This window comes from Arvicola amphibius, chromosome X (assembly GCF_903992535.2).
Source record: "Arvicola amphibius chromosome X, mArvAmp1.2, whole genome shotgun sequence".
Classification (NCBI taxonomy): domain Eukaryota; kingdom Metazoa; phylum Chordata; class Mammalia; order Rodentia; family Cricetidae; genus Arvicola; species Arvicola amphibius.
Window position 1 is genome coordinate 95,489,358 of NC_052065.1, and position 22,794 is coordinate 95,512,151.

Genomic DNA, 22,794 nt, shown 5'->3' on the forward strand with positions numbered 1-22,794 from the left:
GTTTGATCTACTCTTAGAACCCCAGGTCCAGAAAACTAACCAGTGGTGCTGTCCCTGGGATGACAATATTAAAAATTTAAGTTCTCACTAGAATAAGTCAGTCCCCAGTCAGCGGCTGCCTAACTTTAACCATCAATACTAAAAAAGATGTAAGCTTATACAGTGAAGGCAGAATTTCTTCTGGAAATGAGTTACTTATACATTTCTTTATGCTAACATTCTGTATGTCGGTGAAGCCGAACCATTTGTCACCGTAGCTAAAACTCCCTAAGCTTTATTTGGACCCCTATAAGGCATGCGTTAGTTTGCTGAGCTTAGAACTTAGTTCTAGTAGTAGAGGATAACCTTCTTCAGGGTACTGCAGCTTTGTGTCCGTTACAGCATCCCTCTCAGCAATTATTATGCAGGTCACTCATCTTTGAGGATAGTTCATTTAACATTTCAAACTTTAAAAAACAAGTAACTTTAAATATAGAGTTTAAAGCCAAACTAATTGGGCTTAAAATAGAACAGTGGCATTGTTATAAAGGCAATGAAAATGATTCCATAAGTGTATTATAGAAAGCAATGACTGCTCATAACTAACAAGGTCTTATTATCTCTTGGGGGTGTTGTTTTGACTTTGTGGGTGGGAGACCAGAATTTTGTGCATTAAATAAAACTGTTTCCCTTCTCCTGCCATTCACCATGCAGAGAGCTTGCTACTCAGCTGAAACATTATTACAAAATTGCTAAACTACTCTCTCTAAACTTGGTAAACAAATGCTAAATAAGGAGACTAAGATCCCTGGAGGCAGAAGAAGATGGTAGTCCCTTCTGAGAGCATAAGTCCAATAGCAAGGAATCGTGCTTTTAATGCTCATATCCTGGATTCTGAAGGCCTCAGAATCATGCAGTCCTTATTTGGTGCTTCTTGCAATGGACGGGCTCTGTGGGAGCCTTCTCAGCTTGGTCGATCACCTTCCTGGACCTGGGGGGAGTTGGGAGGACCTTGGTCTTAGCATAGAGTGGGGAACCCTGATGGCTCCTTGGCCTTGAGAGGGAGGGAGGGGAGGTATGGGTGGAGGGGAGGGGAGGGAAGGGGGAGAAGGAGGGGAGAGAAAGGGGAGAAGGAGGGGAGGGAGGGGGGAGGAGGAGGGAAGGAGATGGAAATTTTTAAATATAAAAAAAATAAACCATGAGAAAAAAAAAAAAAAAAAAAAAAAAAAAAAAAAAAAAAAAAAAGAAAACCAGCCCGGGAAAAAAAAAAAAAAAAAATTGTGAAGTATCATCAGTAGCTTAAAGTTATTATGAAATGTTGGCATAATATAGCATTGTGTTCTAATAAAGTAATAAACAGGAAAAAAAAAATAACATTTGAAACTATTCAGTTTGGACTCACTTCGTCTGTCACATTTTCCCCCTTAAGTATACCGAACTTTGAAAACAAGTCAAAGGAGACCAGACTTTCATTCCATAGGAACAAATCAACAATATTGTTATTTAAATTATAATATTACTTATGATACAGAACTCTGTTCATATATTCTGTAATTAAGTTACATAAGTTTGTGTAGTTCCAAATGGGCAAAGATTAAATTCTCTTCAACAGAACTTTACCAATTTTAAATTACAAGACCTCATAATTCACTTTAATGTTCTGAGAATTGATTGTTGTGAATGTTTCAGTATTTTATTAAAGTTTACCCAGAAAGAAACTACTCTACTTAGGTAAAATATCTATATCTAGTTATAAGAGATGAAATAAATTGTCAAAGCTTAATTTTGGAAATGCCATTTATTATTTCAGTCTCAGAATCTAGATTCTGAGTCTCTGCCAAAACCTTGAGATTCTAATGCTAAATACCAATTCTTAAGCCATTTTCTTAAGGGTTACTGCAGTTAGAATAATATCTTAAATCCATTCATTTTAAATTAACACAAACATCAGTAATGTACAAAATCTCTCTATGTTCATTATCACCTCATTTATTTGTACTATCCTGCCATTCAGGCTTCCTTATTTCTAAGATAGGCACCCAGGCTGGCTTAGAACTCACTAGATAAGCCAGACTATTTTGGAAGTTATGATCCTCTTGCCTGAGCCTCCCAAATGGTGGGATCACAGGTGTATACTGCCATACCTGACTTCAGTGTATCTGTAAGTGATAATCCCATCAACAGTTTTATGATCACTGTGTTATGCAGCTTCTGTCTTTTAGAGAAAACAATTGTAATCAAAACAAAATACTTCTTTTACCTTTATAGTTAATTCTACCACTGTTCTTTCTTTGTGTGCATTTAAGTTTATATCTACAGATACTCAACTTATGTGGTGCTAACATCCCAATAAACCAACCCATCATAAATTTAAAAAATCATAAATCAAAAATATATTTAATACAACTAGTCTGCCCAATGATCACAGCTCAGCAACACAGAACATCGCAGAGTCTCAGTTGTTTACCTTCAAGATCACATGGCTCAGTGGGAGCTGGGACTGACTAGTACTGCTTGGTATCCTGAGACATCATAATACCTCCTATCCTTAGCCCACTAAAAGTTACAAATTCAAAGTTCAAACTAGGGTTTCTACTAAGTATGCATCACTTTGATATCAGCAAAATGCCTAATAAAAAACGAAAAAGACAACCTAAGCTGAACTACTGTAAACTGAGGAATGCTTGAGTTTCTTTTCATTTAAGTCTAAAGGATCCTTTCCCACTTCAGTAATTTCTTGAGGGCAGACAGCAACAAATTATGAATTTTTAGTTAGCTGATAATGTTCTTATTCTCTTATTTTTAAATAAAATATAGCCTTATTAGACATAGAATTTCTGATTTAAAAGCAGTTTTTTTCAAGGTTTGACCATTTCATTCCACTGCTCTTCTGGGTCAAAAATTTCTGATGCAAAATCACCTGTTAATTTCACTGAGAGGCCTCATCTAGGATCAGGTTTTTGTTTTGTTTTGTTTTGTTTTTTGTTTTTGCCCTTACAAGATTTATTTTGCTTTTGTCTTTCAAGAATCTGAACATGCTTTGGGGTTTATCTAATTTGAGTTCACAGAACTCCTTGGACATTGAAAATTTATTATTTTCAACAAATTTGGGAAGTATTTATCTGTTATTCCTTCTTTCTATTTATTTATCTGTTATTCCTTATTTCTATCCTTATCCCCAGTTTGGAGACATTATGTATACATTGGTACCTATGTCATAAGACATATCTCTTAGACTGGCCAATTTTCTCCATTCAACTTTTTTGTTCCTTAAACAGAATCATCTAAATTAACCTGTTTTCAAATTTCTTGATTCTGCCTGGTATGGTGGCACATGCCTTCAGTCCTATCACTCTAGAGGCAAAGACTCTGTGAGTTCAAGGCCATCCTGGTCTACATAATCCGTTCCAGGTCCATCAGGGTTATATAACAAGATTCAGTTTCAAAAAAACCAAAAAATAAAAAATAAAAAGGGGGGGACTGGAGAAATAACTCAGGAGTTAAGAATACTGGTTGCTCTTCCAGAGGACCCGGGTTCAATTCCCAGTACCCACATGGCAGCTCACAACTGGCTGTAACTATAGTTACAGGGGATCTGACACCCTCACACAGACATGCAGGCAAAATACCAATGCACATAAAAATGAATAAATCTTTAAAAACTAAAATGTATTGATTCTTCTTGTTGTTATATAATTTGTGACATTTTTATTTCAGTTATTGTACTTTTAAAAGTACAGTTATTGTACTTTTTAAAATCCAGATATTTGTTTCTTTTTATCTTTAATATATTTGTCAAGACATCATTCCTATAATTCTGTGGATATGGTTTCTTTAAATGAATTTGTTTATAATATTTAAAGTACTGTCTAATATAAGAAGAGTATCTGGGCTTCCTCAGAGACAATTTCTTACTGGTTGTTTATTTGTGTGTCTTGCTTAGGAAAACTAGACATTTAAATAATAAGATGTAGAATGTTTGAAAATCAAATTTCCTCCCTCCTTTGTCATTGTTGCTTGTTTAGAGACTTTTCTGAACTAATTCTGTAAAGCCTGCATTCTCTGTCATGTCTGGCCACTGAAGTCTCTCTTCTGTTACTGTAATAGTTAATGATGAGGATAGGTTTTTTTTTTTTAAATCAAAAGATGTTCACTCTACATCCAGGTGTCCTGTACAGGGACATACCTTCGATAGTGTGGGAGAGAAAATCTTGTATTAGCTTTTGCTTCCTGTTTACACAGCGGTCTCAAAGTCAAGCACTTCAGGAAGATGCATGGTTAGAGTATTGTCCCTGATGCTTTTCAACAAGTGCCCTGGGATTTTCCCAGTGAGGATGAGAAACATAAACGCAAGTCAAATGGATACAGCCTTTTTGTGGAGCTAATAATAATGAAGTCAAATAATGAAAATGATTTGAAACAGGGATACTATAGAGATTTCTCCTTGAGGTGACTACATAGTTCCAGTTGCCATGTTTGTGAGGTTGCTGGCTTTCAAGGCTATCATGGAAATGGGGACAATTAAGAAAGATTAAAACACAACAGGGCTTACTGTTATAATAAAATATTAGTTATTTTATAGAGTAAAGGTTTTCATGCTGCTGGAAGCATTTGATTGATTTTTTAAAACCACAAAATATTTTAATTACACTCTGTGTGTGTGTGCGTGTCTGTGTGTGTGCGTGTGTGTGTGTGTGTGTGTGTGCGCACACACACACTATGGAGTATGTATGGAGGCCAGAGGACAATTTGTAAGAGTTGGTTCTCTCCTTCCACCATGTAAGTCTCAAGGATTAAACTCACCCAGAATGCTATTTGAAGATGTTCTATGAATGTACATAAAACCAGTAGAGGAAAAAGAAATACGACCTGCCTTGATTCCTATTCCTTTTTACCTTTGGTGACTACAAAGCAATAAGTGTGGTATCCAGTAAAAGATACAGTGAAAAAATATTTGTTATTATCAGCATTCTGCTATGGTTTTAATGATTCACATATATCAATTTTATATAAAAGGATGCTAGCCAGTCAGGCTAATTACACAATGCTTAGTTCAATGCCTAACACTGTAACTCAACAGATGAAAAGTTTCCACGAGGAATCAATCCATTTCTTTGATGAAATGAAGAACACAATAATTATAAACTCTAAGTCTTGATTTTCAAAAACAATCAAAAATCTTTAAAAATTCGTTTCAATACAGAAGTTACTGTTGTATCCACTACAACTGACTATTCATGATGTTACCAAAACATATTAGACTATGATAGTTTAACAACAGTAACATAATCTTAATATTAGATCAGGAGATATAAAACATAAAAGTGACTATCCACTTAGAGAGCTTTGAGGGTATGAGTAATAACATAAATACAATGTGTGTATGCATTCATATGTGTGGAGAAGGAGGGATGAGGAGGGAAAGAGGGTGAGGGAGGTGGGGATAGTGAGAGGCAGGAAGAAATGATGAGATAGGAGACAGGCAAATACGTACCATTTTTCTACCCCTATTAAAATAGCACCTGGAATTATACATGGGAATAGTCTGGGAGCTCATGTGGCAGTGTAAAGATTTCTACTGCAGGAAGAAAAATATTTAAAATCAGTGGCAATGTATAAGTAATTCAAAGTCCAAGACCTTTTCTGGGTAGCCAATTTAAAAGAACAGATACTGAATATAAGAAATCACTCACCAAATCAGCAATAGCAGTCTCAATACTTAGGACACCGTCACCTTTTCAGGGCTTCATGGTTGTATTCCACATGGACTTTACAAAAAAAACAGCGTGGATATACAATGCATGGAATACAATATAAATATTCACTACTAAACCTTGAGAATCTATGGGATTAAAATGTGCAATTTCAAAAATTTATCAGCAGAAAACATTTATGGATAGCCATTAAGGTCCCTGATTAAATAAGCTTTCACTTAACTGGGGCATTAATTTGAAGAATGTAAATCCTATGTGTTTTATGGCTAATGTGTGTGAATAAGTTGCTTAGTGAGTCTGTCACATCATCTGACCAGGCTTAGATGTGTTCTTTGCCTAGTAAATTATATAATAACTCGTGATGTGCTAAAATTCTCTTTTTAAAAACACTCTTCCCAATACCTAGTGCTGGCAATTAACATCAGGAGTGGTTTAAAAGTTGTAAATTATTGCTGGTTCTTAGCCAAAATATTAATTTTGGATAAAGTAATGCATTGAATTCAGTTTTGACTCAAACCCGTGAAATAAACAAGTCAGCCATAAAACATTTTTGAGGGAAATTACATATGAAAATAGTATTTGTGCTTTCAAAGATACCTTATAATCTCTTGGATCAGGCTTCCTCAAATCTGTTTTTCTACATTTTATTAATGTGAGTACAGATACATTAAGACTTTTTATGTAAACTAGGCTGGGTGATGTTTAGGAAAAAAGCTTGCCTTGAAAGCATGGGTGCCCAGAACCCTCCAAAAACAAACAAAGAAACAACAAACAAAAACCAGAACAGTGGGGCATGCCTGTAATTCCAGAGATGGTGAGATAGAAGGCAGAAACAAGATCCTTTGGAGCTTGCTGGTCAGTTAGCCTGACATAGTTGGCAAAACTCCATGTCAACGACAAAACTTTTCTCAAAACCAAAGGTGGAGAGAACCAGAGAAATGACACCCAAGGTTGTCAATGGACCTCCATATATACAGGTGTGTGTGTGTGTGTGTGTACATATACATACCCCCCACCATGAACACCATAAAATAATTTCCACAAAACCAAAGCATTATCTTCTTAAAACATTCAATTAAAACTATGGTATAAACCTGACCTAGCAGCTCACATCTTTAATCCCAGCACTTATGAGGCAGAGGCAGGTGGATCTCTGTGAGTTCAAGGGCAGCCTAGTCTACAGAGCAAATTCCAGGATAGCCAGGACTACAAAAAAAGAACCTGTCTCAAAAAATATAGTATATATCTATGGTACACAGTGCTTACTTATGTTTATGTTATATAATGGTTATGACAATCAAATTAACATATCGATCACCACACATACTGTACATCATACCTCTAAAAATTGATTCCACATATAACTAAGCTTATATTCTTCAATCAACATTCCTCGCCTCCCTTACCTTGAACCTGACATTCTACTCTATATTCATGTTATACTATGTGTTTGATTTGATGGATTAAGGACATAATATGGCAAATTTTGTATCTGGCCTATTTCACTTAGCACAATCTTCTCCAAGTTCATCTATGTTGTTAAAATGGAATGGTTTTCTTTTTTATGGCTAGATACCGTTCCAAAGTATCTTTGAGTTTGTATGTGTATCAATTTCCTTATCCACTTTATCAGTACACACTTCGGTCATTATCTTGACTACTGTCAATTAATTTGACTATTGTTAATAATGTAACAACCTACTATTTTTGTTCTCTTCCAAATGTATACCTGAAAGTGCTTTAGCTGAAATCATGGAAGCTCTCTATATTTAAAAATTTCTACCCAGGTTCGATTCCTAGCACCCACATGGCAGGTCACAACTGTCTGTGATTCCAGTCCCAGGGGACCTGACACCATTACACAGACATAGAGAGGCAAAAACACCAATGCATATAAGATAAAAACGAAGGACTTCTATATATTACTTTTATGATTCTAAGAGTTGACTGACACTGATTCCAAAAGTATGTAAGCGCTTCTTCAATCAGCATCATTGTCAATATTTGTCTTGTCTTTCCTTTTTATAGCCGCTATCTTAGTAGGTATAAGGTGATATATATTATAATGGTTCTAATTTGCATTTCCTTGCAAGCTAGCAATATTGAAACATCTTTCATTTACTTGGTGGCTATCTATTATCTAATTAGGAGAAATGTTTATTCAGGCTAAAAGAAATTTTTTTCACAAAATGTAGGCTATCCCAAATGTGGCAATAATATGACAAATTAATGAGTATTTGGTAGAAATCAGTTTTCTATTACAGTACCTTGATTATTTCTAACAAAGGATTCTTACTAGTCCACAATCACTGGGCTAACGTACCATAAAGTTTTTAAAACTCCTCAACTATCATGATGTAGAGAAAGGATGAAGTATACACGGGTCGGTTTTGATGAGAGCTGCAGTGAGGAAATTGGTCAACACCGTGTTAGGTGACAAAGCACCTGAGCTCATGAACGTAAGCAGAGGAAAGGCTTGCTTTTGGCTCACAGTTTTAAACATTTTAGTCAATAGTTTTCTGCTTCTGTTGTTTCAGGCCTGTGGCAGCATAGTAGATTGTAGTGGGGAACACGTAGAGCAAAGTTACTCACCTGATGGCAGCCAGGAAGCAGAGAAAAGAAATAAAGGGACCATAATCCCATTACTCCCTTTTAAGGGCTTGTCCCAGGAAACCTAACTTCCCCCCTCTAAGGCTCTATGTCTCTGAGGTTCCACCACCTCTCAATACCACCAAGATGAGGAATAAATTGCCTTTGGAAAAAATTCATTATCCTACCAATAACAGTGGCCCATTACAACAGCAATTTTCTTTGTATTCTCTTGCTTTATTTTTGTGAGTGTACATGCTATACTTATTCCTGTATTTTAGTATCAAATTTGTGTTCTAAATTTTAATTCTAGAAAACTGTGTCTTCATTGATCTTCTTTATGTGTTATCTTCTACTAGATAGTTACAGGTGCAGGCAAATGCTTATGTCTTAAGGTTTCTACAGTCAGGAGGTCATAATCTAGATTCCAAACAAAGAGTGTAGCTATTCATGTTTAGCTAAATGCTTAATTCTTTCCTAAAATGTCTATATTCAGGGATCCTTAGTGTCTAAGAGTAGATTTGAGACGTTTGCCAAACGTAAGGAAAGTTTGTACAATATAGGACATCTCATGCATTCTCTACTTTAAATACTATAAAAAATCTACAATCTTTTAAGAATTATACTATCACAAATTCAAAACTGATCCCATTAAACAGTGTATACAGAGTATTTTATATACTCAACTCCATTGCTTGAAACAACTTGACCGCCATTAGTTTAGAGTCCCTTCTACTCATTACTCCTCCCGGTTCCACGAATGGAAGAAGGAGTAATCCCAGGAAATAGCTTTCCATATGATAGAAAGGGGTAACACTGCTAGACTTAAAGTCATACAAACTATATAATGCAGGTGTTGGCGGGCCTTTAGGCATGGAGACTGCTGCCCTTGAAGCTGATGAGACAACAGAGAGGAATGATGCAGTGGAAAGGGGACAAGCCTCTTCCTAAATTTAAATATCAAATTTAAGGTGAGGCAGACTGGGAGACCAAAGTATTCCTATTAACACAGCAATTCTGAGTACATGAGGGCCACAGAGGCCATTTTGGGTTGAAGAAAAAATATTTAAGGTAGCAAATGGTTATACCTCTTCATGAATGTTAAATGAAGCTTCAAGATTAAACAACTCTTCTATAAGAGCTGACATGCACAATGCTATACTGAACTCCAATAAACACGAGTCAAGGTTTTAGGAGCAGCACATTCAAAACCAGAGTGAGGACCCATGGAACCCAAGCCCACTTTTCCACTTTAATATATAATTTGCTTATTTTACTGCCATATCCAAAATGACTCTTTCTTCACTATTATGTCTACCCTATGGATGCCCCCAGCAAATAAAAATACACATTCTTTGAAACCTGGGAAAAATAAAGATAGCTTGTATACGGTTCAACCCTATACAAACAGTATGACCTCCCACTCTCCTGGGCTGGGGATGCAATTTGAGTGACAGAGTTCTTGCCCAGCATGCACCATGCCCTGAGTTTGATCTCCAATGCCACATAAACCAATCATGAAAGCACGTGTGTGAAACCCAACACTTGGAATGCAGAGGCAGAAAAATCAGGAATTCAAGGTCATCCTCTACTCCACAGCTAGAAGCCAGCCTAGAATATATAATACTGTCTCAAAAAAGCACAAAGGAATAAAAGCTCTCATTTAAGTGATCAATTTTTGTGTCTTAAAGTTATGTCTAAATGTAAGTAAAGATAAAACATTAGTTGACAGATGGAAAGTTTTTCTTTCTTTCTTTCAAAGAGTAATCATTCAATATGAAATAAAATACCCTTCTATTATAATTTAAGAAACAATTCTAAAATTTTGTTCTAAAATAGTAGTATAGAACCTTTATAAGTCTGCTTATATGGATTGTCTCAGAACTGGAACAGTGTAAATAGGGTATGCTAAGGACTACAATGAACACAAGCATTAGACTAATAGATATTTAAACCAATTTCAAAAATTATATTGTTTGCTAATTTGTATACAAACCTCCTATAATTGATATAATTCTCAGTACCTTTACTATATTAAATAAATTTTGAATATCCAAGCAAAATTCCATTAATTGTGGGAGAAAAAAAGAAGTTTGAACTATTTAATTCTATAATAACTGGGGTGGTTTATTTTTTAATTATATAATCTTTGTAGCAAGTCAGTTTTTCCAACTTCACATTTAAGACATGGAGGTTTAAAAAAAAGACGCTGAACGCAGAAAGCACTCATCAGAGTATGTTGTAACCAATGTTGTAACTGACTTATGCTTAATATGTATTGATGAATGAAAGCACTTCATCATTTTTGTCTACACAGTGGACTCCTGCTTCTGCTATTTCCCAGTCTCTTATCCAGGTGTCATGACCTTCATGATATTAAAAGAGTTGCTAAAGCATAATTAACTGAGCAAAAGGGAAGCTTTAGCAAGAAAGGGGGAATTCATAGGATCATTACTAAAAATTGTCAACTGGTAGAGCATCATTTCCCAATGCCTGAATTACAACTAACTCTTAACAGACCCCCTTCCTTGTAGGCTCTCCATCACTTCAATCTACCTTTGATTGGTGTCCAATCACCACTGCATAATGTTCATTTTGACCTTTTTGCCCCCCCCCCCCAGAATGCTTTTTCTGTCTATGAAATTCTACCCTGATTTAATCCCACTTTGTCTGCGAAGCCCTCCTATACAATTCCAGGCCACATCAGTCAGTCCAAATTTCTAAGAAGCTCATTGTCTTTAACATTTATTCAGTCACTGAAGGATATGTAACTTCATTATGCATTTCATGAACCTCCACTTCTCAGTATGACTACAAGTTTTTTAAAGGACAGGAATGCCTTTTTATAGACCTCTCACATCCACTCAAAAAAACACACTAGCACAGTTTTCTGCCCACAACAACTATACTGTTTGAACTGAATATAGTATTACAACTAACCATAACATAAAGAATACACTACCCTAAAAAAACACTGGCCAATACATCTCAAGGTATGGAGATTATTCATTTTTTAAAAGTCTGTTATAAAAAGTATAATCATGGCAGAAATTCTATTTTTAATTTAGAACTGAAAAGTCGTCATTAAATGGAAGAAAAAATGTTCCCATATTCAAACTGACACTTTATAATCCTATGGTAATGTTTCAAAATATCTGCATATCCCCACTAATGATAACCTCATGTTGGCTGGGTAGCAACAACAGGGGGAAAATAAAACTTTCAAGATCCATGGCTTGACTGCATCTATTTTTCACATTTAAATGACATTTTTTATTAGAAACAAGTGTGTATAGGGTAAGAAGCAATCTCAAGTAGTGCCTTAATTTAAAGTGGCCTATAGTACATATATGGACTTAAAGGCCCTATTTATAATACCCATTACACAATTTATCTTCCAATTTTCCATCTCTCTAGAAAGCACATTTTCTCAGACAGATTTCTTAGAAACTGTCAAAAATAATTTTCTCCTTTAATGCCTTAGTCCTTGTACCTTTGAAAGTCGGTGAACAAAGGCAAAGCTTCTACCTGTCAATGACATTTCTGTATATTATTATTAGCAGATTCATCATAAAACCCTAAAGGACAGAAAGGAGAAAAATAATGTAAAAAGAAAACTAGAAAATCAAGTTCTTTCAAATGCAAGCACTTAGAATTAAGTATAGCAATAAAGCAAATGATAATTATGAAGCCAATTTGGAAATTCTAGTAGTTTATAGCATTTCAAGTATCTAGTTGTGGTTATTATACTTTTTAACTTAGTTTAGTCATAATTATCAGTAAGTTTAGAAAAAATATCTTAAACCCAAAATTAAGCTATACTGTAAATAGCTCTGGACCCTCTACTATATGTCTGTAAGTTTAATTTTTAAAGTATTCTCAAAATTCCTAAGAAAAAGATGAGTTGCTTTTAAGTGGAGCCACTATCATCTATCATTGGACAATAGGTACTCTTTAACATTAGTTAGCAACCAATCTTGTTATGTTTTTACTACAATAAAAAACTTAAAAGTAGCCAGACAGGATGGTTCAAGTCCACATATTGCATCTTGAGAATCTGAGGTAGGAGGATCATGATGAATCTGAAGTCAGCCTTGGCCTACAGAGTGAGTTCCAGGTCAGCCTGGGCTAGAGTATGACTCTGGGTCCAAAAGAAAACAAAACTTAGGCTGGATGAACAGTTCAGCAAGTAAAGCACTTGTTGGCACAAGTGTGAGAGCTGGAGTTTTGACCCCTAAGCCATGGAAATGTGTGTGGTGGCCCATCTGTAATTTCCAGCTTTTTGGAAAGGTGAGATAAAGGATCACTGAAGCAAGGTGGCTAGCTACACTAGCCAGAATTGGGAAACTATAGGTTCAACTGAAAGATTTTTGCCTCAATGAATAAGGTGAACAACAACCAAGAAAGTCTCCCAACATCAGCATTGGGCCTCCACAGTCAGTACACATGTACACACAGACACAGACAGCCCATACACATATGCACACACATACACACAAATGTTTATAAACACCAAAAAATGGGCACTTCCTTGCCACAGTAGGCAGAGCGTCAGTCTCCTGCATGTAAAATAAACTAAAATCAGCAACATGCTTAGGTTAAAGATGGCTGACATTGTAGGACTATGAAAATTAGGTTAAGGGTCATAGAAGACAAAAATGTAGATGATATAGGAATGAGTCTTCATATAGATGTAGATGTACAATCAAATTATAGAGTAGGGTAAAGATGCCCTGCATTCGATTCCCAGTACTATGAAAAGGAGGGGGTAAGAGAGAAAATTATAGTTGGGTCTATGTTTTAATATTACCTGTCCCATAATCTGTTATAAATAATAAGTGGGAGCAAACTAAATAAAGGAAACATCACACATACCTAGTAGAGGCTATTACTATATAAATATATAGGCATAAAAATATTAGCTGAATACCTAAGAATCCATAACTATATTCACAGCAGGATAAGAAAATAAGGTTAATGATAAAGGACATTTATAACTAGAGTAAAGTTATTTGTCTCATATTTGTTTCAAATTGGCAAAGAGTTCAGTCTGATGAATCCATGTTAATGGTTCTCACCATGGTCTTCGAAAAATACACAGAGGACCTATAGTCAGTACTCTTATATTTGTTTCTGATGGAAATAATTAATTTCATCAGGAGTGCCATGGTCACTGGTTCTAAAGGAGAAACATCTCAGTCTGTATGCTATAAAACATGCTTTTTAACTAGTCAGTGGTGGTGCACACTTTAATCCCAGCACTCAGGAGGCAGATGCAGGTGGATCTCTGAGTTTGAGACCAGCCTGGTCTACAGAGTGAGTTCCAGGACAGCCAGGGCTACACAGAGAAACCCTGTCCCCCCAAAAACGAAACAACAAAAATGCTTTCTTGGAACTCTCCTCCCCAGACAATGTGCTCGGACTCCTCTTTGGGCCCTAAATCCAGGTTACCTCATTTACTACCATTTATTTTCACCCTCCTTGATTCCTATGAGCCCTTTCCTGCCTCCCGCTCTTTCTGACTCTGCCAGAAACCAACCTCAGTGTCGGAGGGAAGAGAAAGTGACAAGGGGCAATAGTTGGTACTAGAAGCTAGTTCTTCTAGTCCTTCCAAATTTTCCTTTAACTGAAGTTCTGAAGCTTTTAACTTCCTTGGATAGTCCTCCATGAGGCAATTTTGTATTATGATATATAACAAAAAATTATAAGAATCACTGACTGCTTTACAAACTGGCAAGCCCCAAGACTGAATGTAAAAATATACTTCAGGGAAATGCAATTTCGGCCAGTTATTTTTTACTAGCAGTACAAAGTTGAAAACTATCTCAGATCTCTGCCCATCTGAGTCGTTCGAAATCACTATGTGGCTGGAGGAGCAGAAGTGATGCCAAGAGACTAACCAAAACATCACAAGAGCTCTGTGGCTGCTCTGTGGCTGCTCTGTGGTTTAGACAATTCGGAAAGAAATGGCTTGGATAAAGGTGCTTACCATGCAGGCCTGGTGACCCAAGTCCAATTCTCGGAGTCCATGGAAAGGTAGGAGAGAACCAACTCCACAAAAAGAAATGACATTTAACAAGTGCCAACATGTGGAACTATACATATCAAGAGCTAGGATTTCACCTGTTGGACCATTTGTTTCTTCCCATTTTCTCTGGTGCCTCCTGCCACAGGCTTCAGCCTTACAAGCTCTGAATCATGTTCAAACCCTCTCTTCCTTTAATTGTTCTATCTCAGCAATTGGAATTCTGAAGAGTACACTGGTTGTCACTCAGTTCTGTTAGCTCATATGCAGCCACCTAGCTTAGGACCTTCTTCCAAAAAGCTATCCTATCTTTATACTTGATCCAAATTCTATCAACCAATGTCTTCTTTCTCCTAAGCTGTGCTCACGAGCAAATTCACAGTCATTCCAACAGAGTTGCTTAACAAACATTTTTTTAACAAACATTTTTGAGCATGAGAATAGCTAGACAATGATGGAAGCCAAAAAACAGGTGAGCTGCCATCTTCCCACTCCTACACAAAACCTGGCCCTAGCGTAGGAATGTCTGGAAATGCTGATACCTTCTTCCAATCCTTCATTCTGCAGCATTCCCACAGCCACAATCATCACTCAGGGTCAACTTTCCCACTTTCCAACACTGCTTTCCTATGACCAGATCATCTGAAATGAACTCTAGCTGGTCTCTCCCCTCTGAAGACTCATCCTCCAATCCATCTTACATTCTAGAACACTCTCTCGTATGTGCCCGATCTCTAATACAAGAAATGATCATCTAATTCAAAACCTCTTATCCCGACTTCCCTGGGAACTTCCAACACCAAGTATAATTTCTTTGAAGTTTGATTTATTAAAGAGGCCAGAGCACAGTGGAATGGCGGGAAAAATGCTGAGACTGCAAGGCGCTGACTGAAGACAGCTGCTGCGAATCCCCAAGTACTGTGGACAGGGTGTGGTGGCAATAGCAACTGCTTTGAGAACACCCAAGCTAGAGTTCAAAATTGGTTGCCCATAAAAGCTCTTTAGTAATCCATGGACTTTTTTCATTTATAAACTTGACTGGGAACTCATTTTATGCCATGCCTTTTAATTTTGCCTGTATCTTACTGACCAAGCATGGATGCGTTGTGCTGAAATAATTTTAAGCAACTTTCTTATTTGTATCACTGAATGAATAATATAGGAAGCTTTGAAGGGACGGGACCATGTCTTCCATTTCACTGGTATCTAACCACAGACTTCAGCATTGTGTATATTGCTTAAACACACACACACACACACACACACACACACACACACACACACACGCTTTTCCCCCAGTGACACAAAATTTCCAGTCAGCTATTCAACACTAACATATTTTAAGGTTGAGCAAGTTTTAAAGTATGATAATAGTAAAAAATGTAGAAAATACACCCACATTTAATACAAAAGATGCCATAATTTTCCTCTACCCAACCAACAATATACTATTACACCATACATCTTGCTTTGGATTTTTTTCTTTTTTTTTTTAATATTTATTTATTTGCTTATTTATTTATTTGTTTATTTATTTATTATGTATACAATATTCTGTCTGTGTGTATGCCTGCAGGCCAGAAGAGGGCACCAGACCCCATTACAGATGGTTGTGAGCCACCATGTGGTTGCTGGGAATTGAACTCAGGACCTTTGGAAGAGCAGGCAATGCTCTTAACCTCTGAGCCATCTCTCCAGCCCTGGATTTTTTTCTTTATACTACATAAGCACTGGTTCATTTTTGCTCTTAGCAACAATAACTACAGAAGCTCATCTCTAAGTAAGTTTACTGTTGGGAATCTAGTCTTCCCACCTACATAACCACTGGCTTCCCACAGTCCTCAGTGTCTTGTGAGCAGCCGCCCAATTACTGAATGTGGAAAGACAGCTTACACACTAAACGTCCATTCTTGGCAGCCACTGGTTTTTACTGCTAGTCCTCCCTAACTTAGCTTAATTGATTCAGAACAGTATAAAAAGAGACATTATTACACAAGTTTGAAAAAGAGACTACTTACAAAATGTAAAAGCTTTGGTCACTGTGCCGCTTTAAAACAGGCAAGCATGTGTGACATAGAAAGCAGAGAATAATGCCTATTGAAATCAAGGAAACCTGGGAACTCTGACTAATCTCATTATACAAGTTTAGTGTTCCATACACATACATTCTCCAAAAGTGAATTTATCCATAGAAAGGGAAAACACAACTGACTTCAAAATACAATCCATTGTCATAAAAGGGCTTTGCATCTGATACAACAACATCAGTAGCAGAAAGTGTATGGGTTTTAAGAGAGAAACACACTTAGAAAAGCAACCCGCACATGTGTTAATAAAGCACCTTTCACTTTCCCACTTACGATCTTCCCATCGATTTGAAGATACTAGCAGAGATTCCTCCTGGCCTGCTATGAATTAGTGAAATCTGAATTCAACAATGTATAAGTAAGGAAAATTACAGGCTAGATTAGCACTCCTTTCAACCATATGGGAAAAAATGGAAAATAAACACAGCCCTACCTTTTAAACTAAATATACTTTGCTGTACATATACCTGTACGTACAGATATAAAAATAATTTTGAAATTATGTTTATACATCTTTCTGTGTCAACCACTGATGGTTTTGTGGTACAAGTAATAAGTGAGAAAATGCTATCTTCTCTATCAGTAAGAAAAGACATTAAGTTGTTCTCCAATGTACATCTCCATTGGTGAAAAGAATCATATTATACCTTCAAAGGGCTCAATAACTGTCAGAAATGTTTTTTCTTTTGCAAGAAAAACTATACAATATGGTCAGAGAAAGGAAGTTAATACCATTATGTTAGCGTGGATAAGGAAATCGGACATGGTCCAGTTGTATCATCTGCAGTAGAGATACACTTTCTACTTATTTTAGTCACTCTTCATTCAAAAAAGACAATAGCAATGTAATAGCTTGTGTTTAAAATGCTAATTCACTATCATTTGAACCTGAATTGCATTATCAAATCAATCATCTTTTTGATAGCTCAATAAACAGGATTACTGCTACTCTGCTAGAACAAAATGCCTACATCTTTAGCACAATCTACTGTCTCCCAAGCATGATGAGAACAACAATTTTATTATTCTGATAAGACGAGAGTTAATGCTCAATCCTTTGACTTGAGCCTTACAAGATCTGCATGTCCAAGAGTGGATTAAAAACAGGGGGGTTATTCCTTGTAACAGAAAAATCACACTTACTCATATTTAAAAACAAAACATCCATGTATAAATGTCAACATAAATTCTAGTATTATGTTAATTTTCCAGATGGTGAGATAATCAAAAGGTTCATGAGATATAACACCACGGCATTAAAAATCTAAGTGTTTTAAGCAGGACCCTTTTCATATTTCTTTACTAATGAAGGAGATCCTTTAAATGAGTTTCAGCACCCATAAGTATAAAAAAGGACTTTGAAAAATCTTATCACATCCTGGTATTTAGGGAGCCAATCATAATAGTACTTTTCACAAAAACAAGAGGATTCTTTCCTTAAAAACATTCATGTTAAGATATTCTATTTGTGCGGCTTTTAACTCCTGAAATAGACCCTTCACACACAACGATTTCTTTGAAAAACCTAAAATCATTCAGATTTCCTAGAGCAACCCTATCCCCACACCATCCCCAGAACCTGATTTCCTGCTCTTGGTAGCAATCCATTTTGCTAGTGTCTTGAGCGAATGCGAGGACAGAAAAACAGAAGAATGAGGATTGTGCCAGTCCAAACTGCCTCTGAAGTCACCCATATAGGCCTTCATTTCTCTCTAACCCACAGTTGCTCAGTGTGTGACCCTGGGAACTGTAGCATCAGCATCACCAGGGAGCTTGTTAGAAATGCAAATGTACAGCTCCACCCCAGAGCAACAGGATCAAACTCTGGGAAAGTGCCCAGCAACTTGCATTTTTAACAAGCACAACAGAAAACTACCACGTATGCTAAAGTCAGGGAACAAGTTCACCACAAACTTTAATGTGCAGGAGAATCACCTGAGGAGCTTGTTAAATGCAGATTCTAATTGGGGGGGGGGGGCGGGCGGTTGAGGTAGAGCTTGGGAGCCTGCATTTCTAATAAATTCCCGGGTGATGTCTTTTATGGCCCACATTACAACAAGTGTTTCCTAAATCGGTTCTTTGGCAAAATTACCCAAGATGCTCATAAAATATGGAGTCCGTGGCACAACCCCAGATCAAATTAATCCAAATCTCAAGAGAAAAAGCTAGAAAATATCCAGCAGTTCTCCATTCCAATTACATACTAAAATTACCTGGGGAGATTGGAATAATTCTGATTCCCAGGTCCCATCCGTGATTGACTAAATCAGGATCTCTGGGGCTAGTGAACAGTTTTCCACATTCTAAATAACGCCCCAGGGATTCCGATGTGCAGCTATGATCAAGAAGGAATATTCTGGAGTCTTACTGAACTGGTTCAGCACCTACCACAGTGGAACCTTTATGGTAGCCAACAGGTTCTCTTAAAATGCCTTATGTCACCTTCCTCACCTAAGAGCTTGTATTGTTCAACAGGAAAATGTACCTAAAATTATGGTTTCCTTGTGTCTTGAACTTTATTTCTGGAAGAAAAAAAATGTGCTCTCTGCGATGATTAGGTACTCAAAAGACAGGAGCAACCTTGAAGTTTTTCTGTCTATGTGGCCTTTCATAGGATGACCTCTTCCTTCCCCAACCCTCAAACACAAATAATTGAAATTTCTGATGACCTTTCAGAGTAGCAGGGTAGCTGATGTATCTGTAACTTCTAAACCTATAAAAGTCAGATTCCACCAGTTACAGGCATTCTGACTGAAAGGTCTAGGGGACGACAATGCTGTGCTTTTACATATGACAATTTCAAATTGTCAAGAGCATGTCTTCTGGTAGACAGGCAAATTTAGTAAAATACCTTAAATATACTGCCCATGACATGGTATCCATAAGTCAGTAGGGGGAAGGCTACACAATGCCACACTAATAAGCACACAATATCATCAAATAGGTTAAACGGAGAAATGTGTGGTGTTGCCAAGGCATTGTGAAATAATCAGTTATTTCCCTCCCACAGTCAGAAGATTTTCTTGAATTTGACACCGCACACTTTAAAAATGAGTTTAACTGAAAATGAAAGGCAGCCCTTCACCCTCCGATTGCTCAGGTTCAGTGCCTTCCATATTTAGTCTATGGAAATGGACATACCGAAAGCCTACCTAACCACTCAGAGCTACAGCTTTTCCACCAGCTCACCACGTTCGCAGCGGGCACATGGGTGTCTTATTTATCTGCTTAATAACTTGAGAGGGAGAAATTCAGCAATGAGGGTATTAAAAGAGAAACAACCTAAGTATGTGTGCAAAGTGGCCACTGTTTAAAGCATTTTGAAAGCATTTCCTTTATGAACTGGCCGAGTTCATTTTCGTCTTCATTGTTGTTATACTCATTCAGTTAACCCAAACTCACTTTAAAATGTGCGAAAATAGCACCTCCTCAGTGTGTTCTCATATGCTTTGGAGCAATGGAGCGTGAATGCTAAAACAGCCTTTCCAAACTCAAGGAGTGGCTCAATAACTGAACAGGAGTAAATTTTTACAGTCCCATGACTTGACAGAGCCAACCTAAAAATGACCCCAGGTTTAGCTTTTGCAACATCACAGTCATCCGAGAGAAGGAACAAGTAAGTGACTTGAACTAGTGAGGATTTTACAGATTTTTTTAACACGCCCATCTTTTTAAAATGAATTTTACTTCTTAATGAAGAAAATAAATAGGTCAAATAAAGGTGTAGACTTAGGATTTAAGCTCCTAGAATTAACACTAGGAAATTTACAAAAGTAATTCATTTACTTGACAGTGTCCACCTGGGTGCCTTTTCATACATTTCTCAGGAACTGATGCCCAAAGATGAACCAAATCTAAAGAAATGCACAGAACACAGCAGTCATATGAAATTAAAGACATTTAAAGAATGAAAGCAAAGAAAACAAACAATACAAATGCACAATTTCCAGGACACTTTATTGTAATTTCCACTTTACATATTAATTTAATATTTTAGTAGAGTCAGACGTGTTTATAATTATCCAGCGGCAGTTCAGTCTTCTAATCTCACAAAATGAAAAGCAGCAAGTTAAAAAGCATATCAATTCAGGTATTTACGCTGTGGGAAATAAGGGGCCTTCAGGCAGAAGGGAGGGGGCGTTGATGGTTTTCAGTTTGAGTGCACTGATATTGTTTTCTGTGTTTTTCTTGTGGATGCTAGTATTCATAATAAAAACAGTCGTCCTCCCCCGTCCCCCCAGTCTGCCTTCTTTTGGACTTTACATTCTGTCTAGCATTTAACTCGGAAAGTCAGTTTACACTCAGTTTACACATCTTAAAAGAAAAGCCATATGCCCCGTCTCCCACACATCCAAATGGACAGAGATTAGAAGTAACCTGGCTCTTAGCTTGTAACAGTGCTATTTTAAACAATTCCAACCATATACTTGAAGGGTAAAATCATTGTAAAGTACAAAAACCAAAGGAAATCGTAAAAGTGTCTACACATTTACCGGATTGTTTAACGATTCCTCAAACCATTGAGTTTAACATAGGTTGCTTAAATTGAAATCTACACAAAAGTGAATGCACGCTTAGTACACATTGACAGTGCCTTCTGGGGCGTGGGGGGGGGGGACACGACACGACAACGTTCTTTGAATGTGCTATACCCAGACACTGAAGTAAAAAAAGAGAGAGAGAGAAAAAGAAAAAAAGGTCTCAATCTTCAAATGTGAGGAAGCTGGTGGTGCGCTAGCTTCACTGGAAACCCGTTTTAATGGGTATGTTCAGTTAAAAATAGGTAGTAAGCCAAAAGGTGTTTTAAGAAACCTCTCCCCTCCCCAAGGAACGGAGAAACCCGAAGGAAAAGATGGGCAACCTCCCTGGAGCTCGAGAGCTAAGTTCCATCACTAGCACACTAGAAGTTAGATCACTGCTATTTTTCACCCTGCCATGGGATAGTAGCTCTCCATGTGCAAGGTACGCGGGGCGGGAATACTGGCAGGGCTTTCACGTGGGGTAATGGCGAGCAAAGTGAGGAGAGGTCGGTACCAACAGTGATTCCGATCTCCAAACCCGCTGCCAGGGTGGAGAGTGAGGGGTAGAAGGGATCGAAAGAAAGGGTCAAAACTCCTGGAAGTTAGCGCAAAGAGGAAGCGGAGTAGTCTGGAAGCCCAGGGGGGCATGTCTGGCAAGCAGCCCCCTGCTCCAAGTGTGGGGTGTTCGCCTCGTGGAGCAGAGGAGCGCCGAGTGCCCCTCGGGTCGGGCTACTCTGGGGACCCGAGCGGTGAGCTAGAGGGGCTGAGGGGCACCCGCGAGCAGGAGGCGGAGGACTTGTACTTTTGCCTCAACTCTGAGCCCCATCCCGAGCCCGGGGGAAGAGGGCGACGGGGAGCGCGGTACTCACTAGGGCTCGTTGGTGAAGCGGGGGGTCCGGGGCTGCTGATATCCATACAGGTGACAGTAGAGCACATCGAAGCAAAAGCAGCACATCTCCGCTGACACCACCATCTTCCGGGAGCCCGGGGATGAAGACGAGGAGGACGGCGAGGAGGCGGTGGCAGCGGCCGGAGTAGAAAGTAAGGTTCCCACTCCGCAGCTCAGAGGTGGAGACAGCGAGATGCCCCCGCCGCCGCCGCCGCCGCAGCCCTGGGGGGGAGAGAGGGTACAGCCGCCGCCGCCGCCGCTCAGCCCGCCCAGTCCGTTGAGCCGCGTCCCGGCGCCTCCTAGTCCCAGCTCTCCGGCTCGGCACTGGCTCTCCCCGCTGCAGTGGGAGGAGGAGGAGGCGCCACCACCGCCGCCCGAGCCGGAGGGGGGCGAACTGGACAGTTTCTGCTTCTTCACCCCACAGCAACCCGCCGCCATCTTGGAACAGTCTCCCCCACGCAGTGCTTCCGACCCATAAGTGAGGCAAGCTGGCGGCGGGGGCGAGCACGCTGCGGCCCCGGCCGCCGGGGGCGCGCCAGGGGTTCGCGGTCTGCGCGCGCACGCGGTTCCGCTACCGGGCTGCCCGGCCCGCCGCGGCTCAGGCGAGCGCGCGCCCCCGCCTGCGGCGCGCGCCACGAGCTTTCGTGGCTTGGCGCCTATGGTGGGTCCCGCCCGACTCGCGCCTCCCGGGAGCCGGGCTCCTGGAGGAGGATGGAAGACGGGAAAAGCCAAGGGGAAGGAAAAAAGAACAAGACAGGGAAGTGGGAGGAAAGACAGGAGGTGGGCAAGCTCTGAGAGGAAGCCGGGAGACAAACTAGTGTAGGGGGCGGGAAAGAAAGAAAGTCTGAAATAAGCATCCAAGTTCCAAAGCACACCTTGGCGATACCCCATTGCATGTAGGGTTAGTGACACTCGAGCCCAGTGAGGTGGAACCTGAGCCACCGGCCTCAGATACACTGGTCCTGAACTGTTGGGAGTGTGAGCACGCAGG

At 38.8% G+C, this 22,794-nt stretch overlaps 1 protein-coding gene across 1 annotated transcript in view; it reads right to left on the minus strand.

The window, feature by feature from the left end:
• Positions 1-22,286, minus strand: part of Ammecr1 (AMMECR nuclear protein 1) — a 111,846-nt gene extending 89,560 nt beyond the window's left edge. The window contains exon 1 of the mRNA XM_038317344.1: positions 21,784-22,286. Within this exon, the coding sequence (XP_038173272.1) occupies positions 21,784-22,241 (458 nt within the window). The 5' untranslated portion in view covers positions 22,242-22,286. The remainder of the gene's footprint in view (positions 1-21,783) is intronic.
• Between the last annotated feature and the right edge of the window lie 508 nt (positions 22,287-22,794).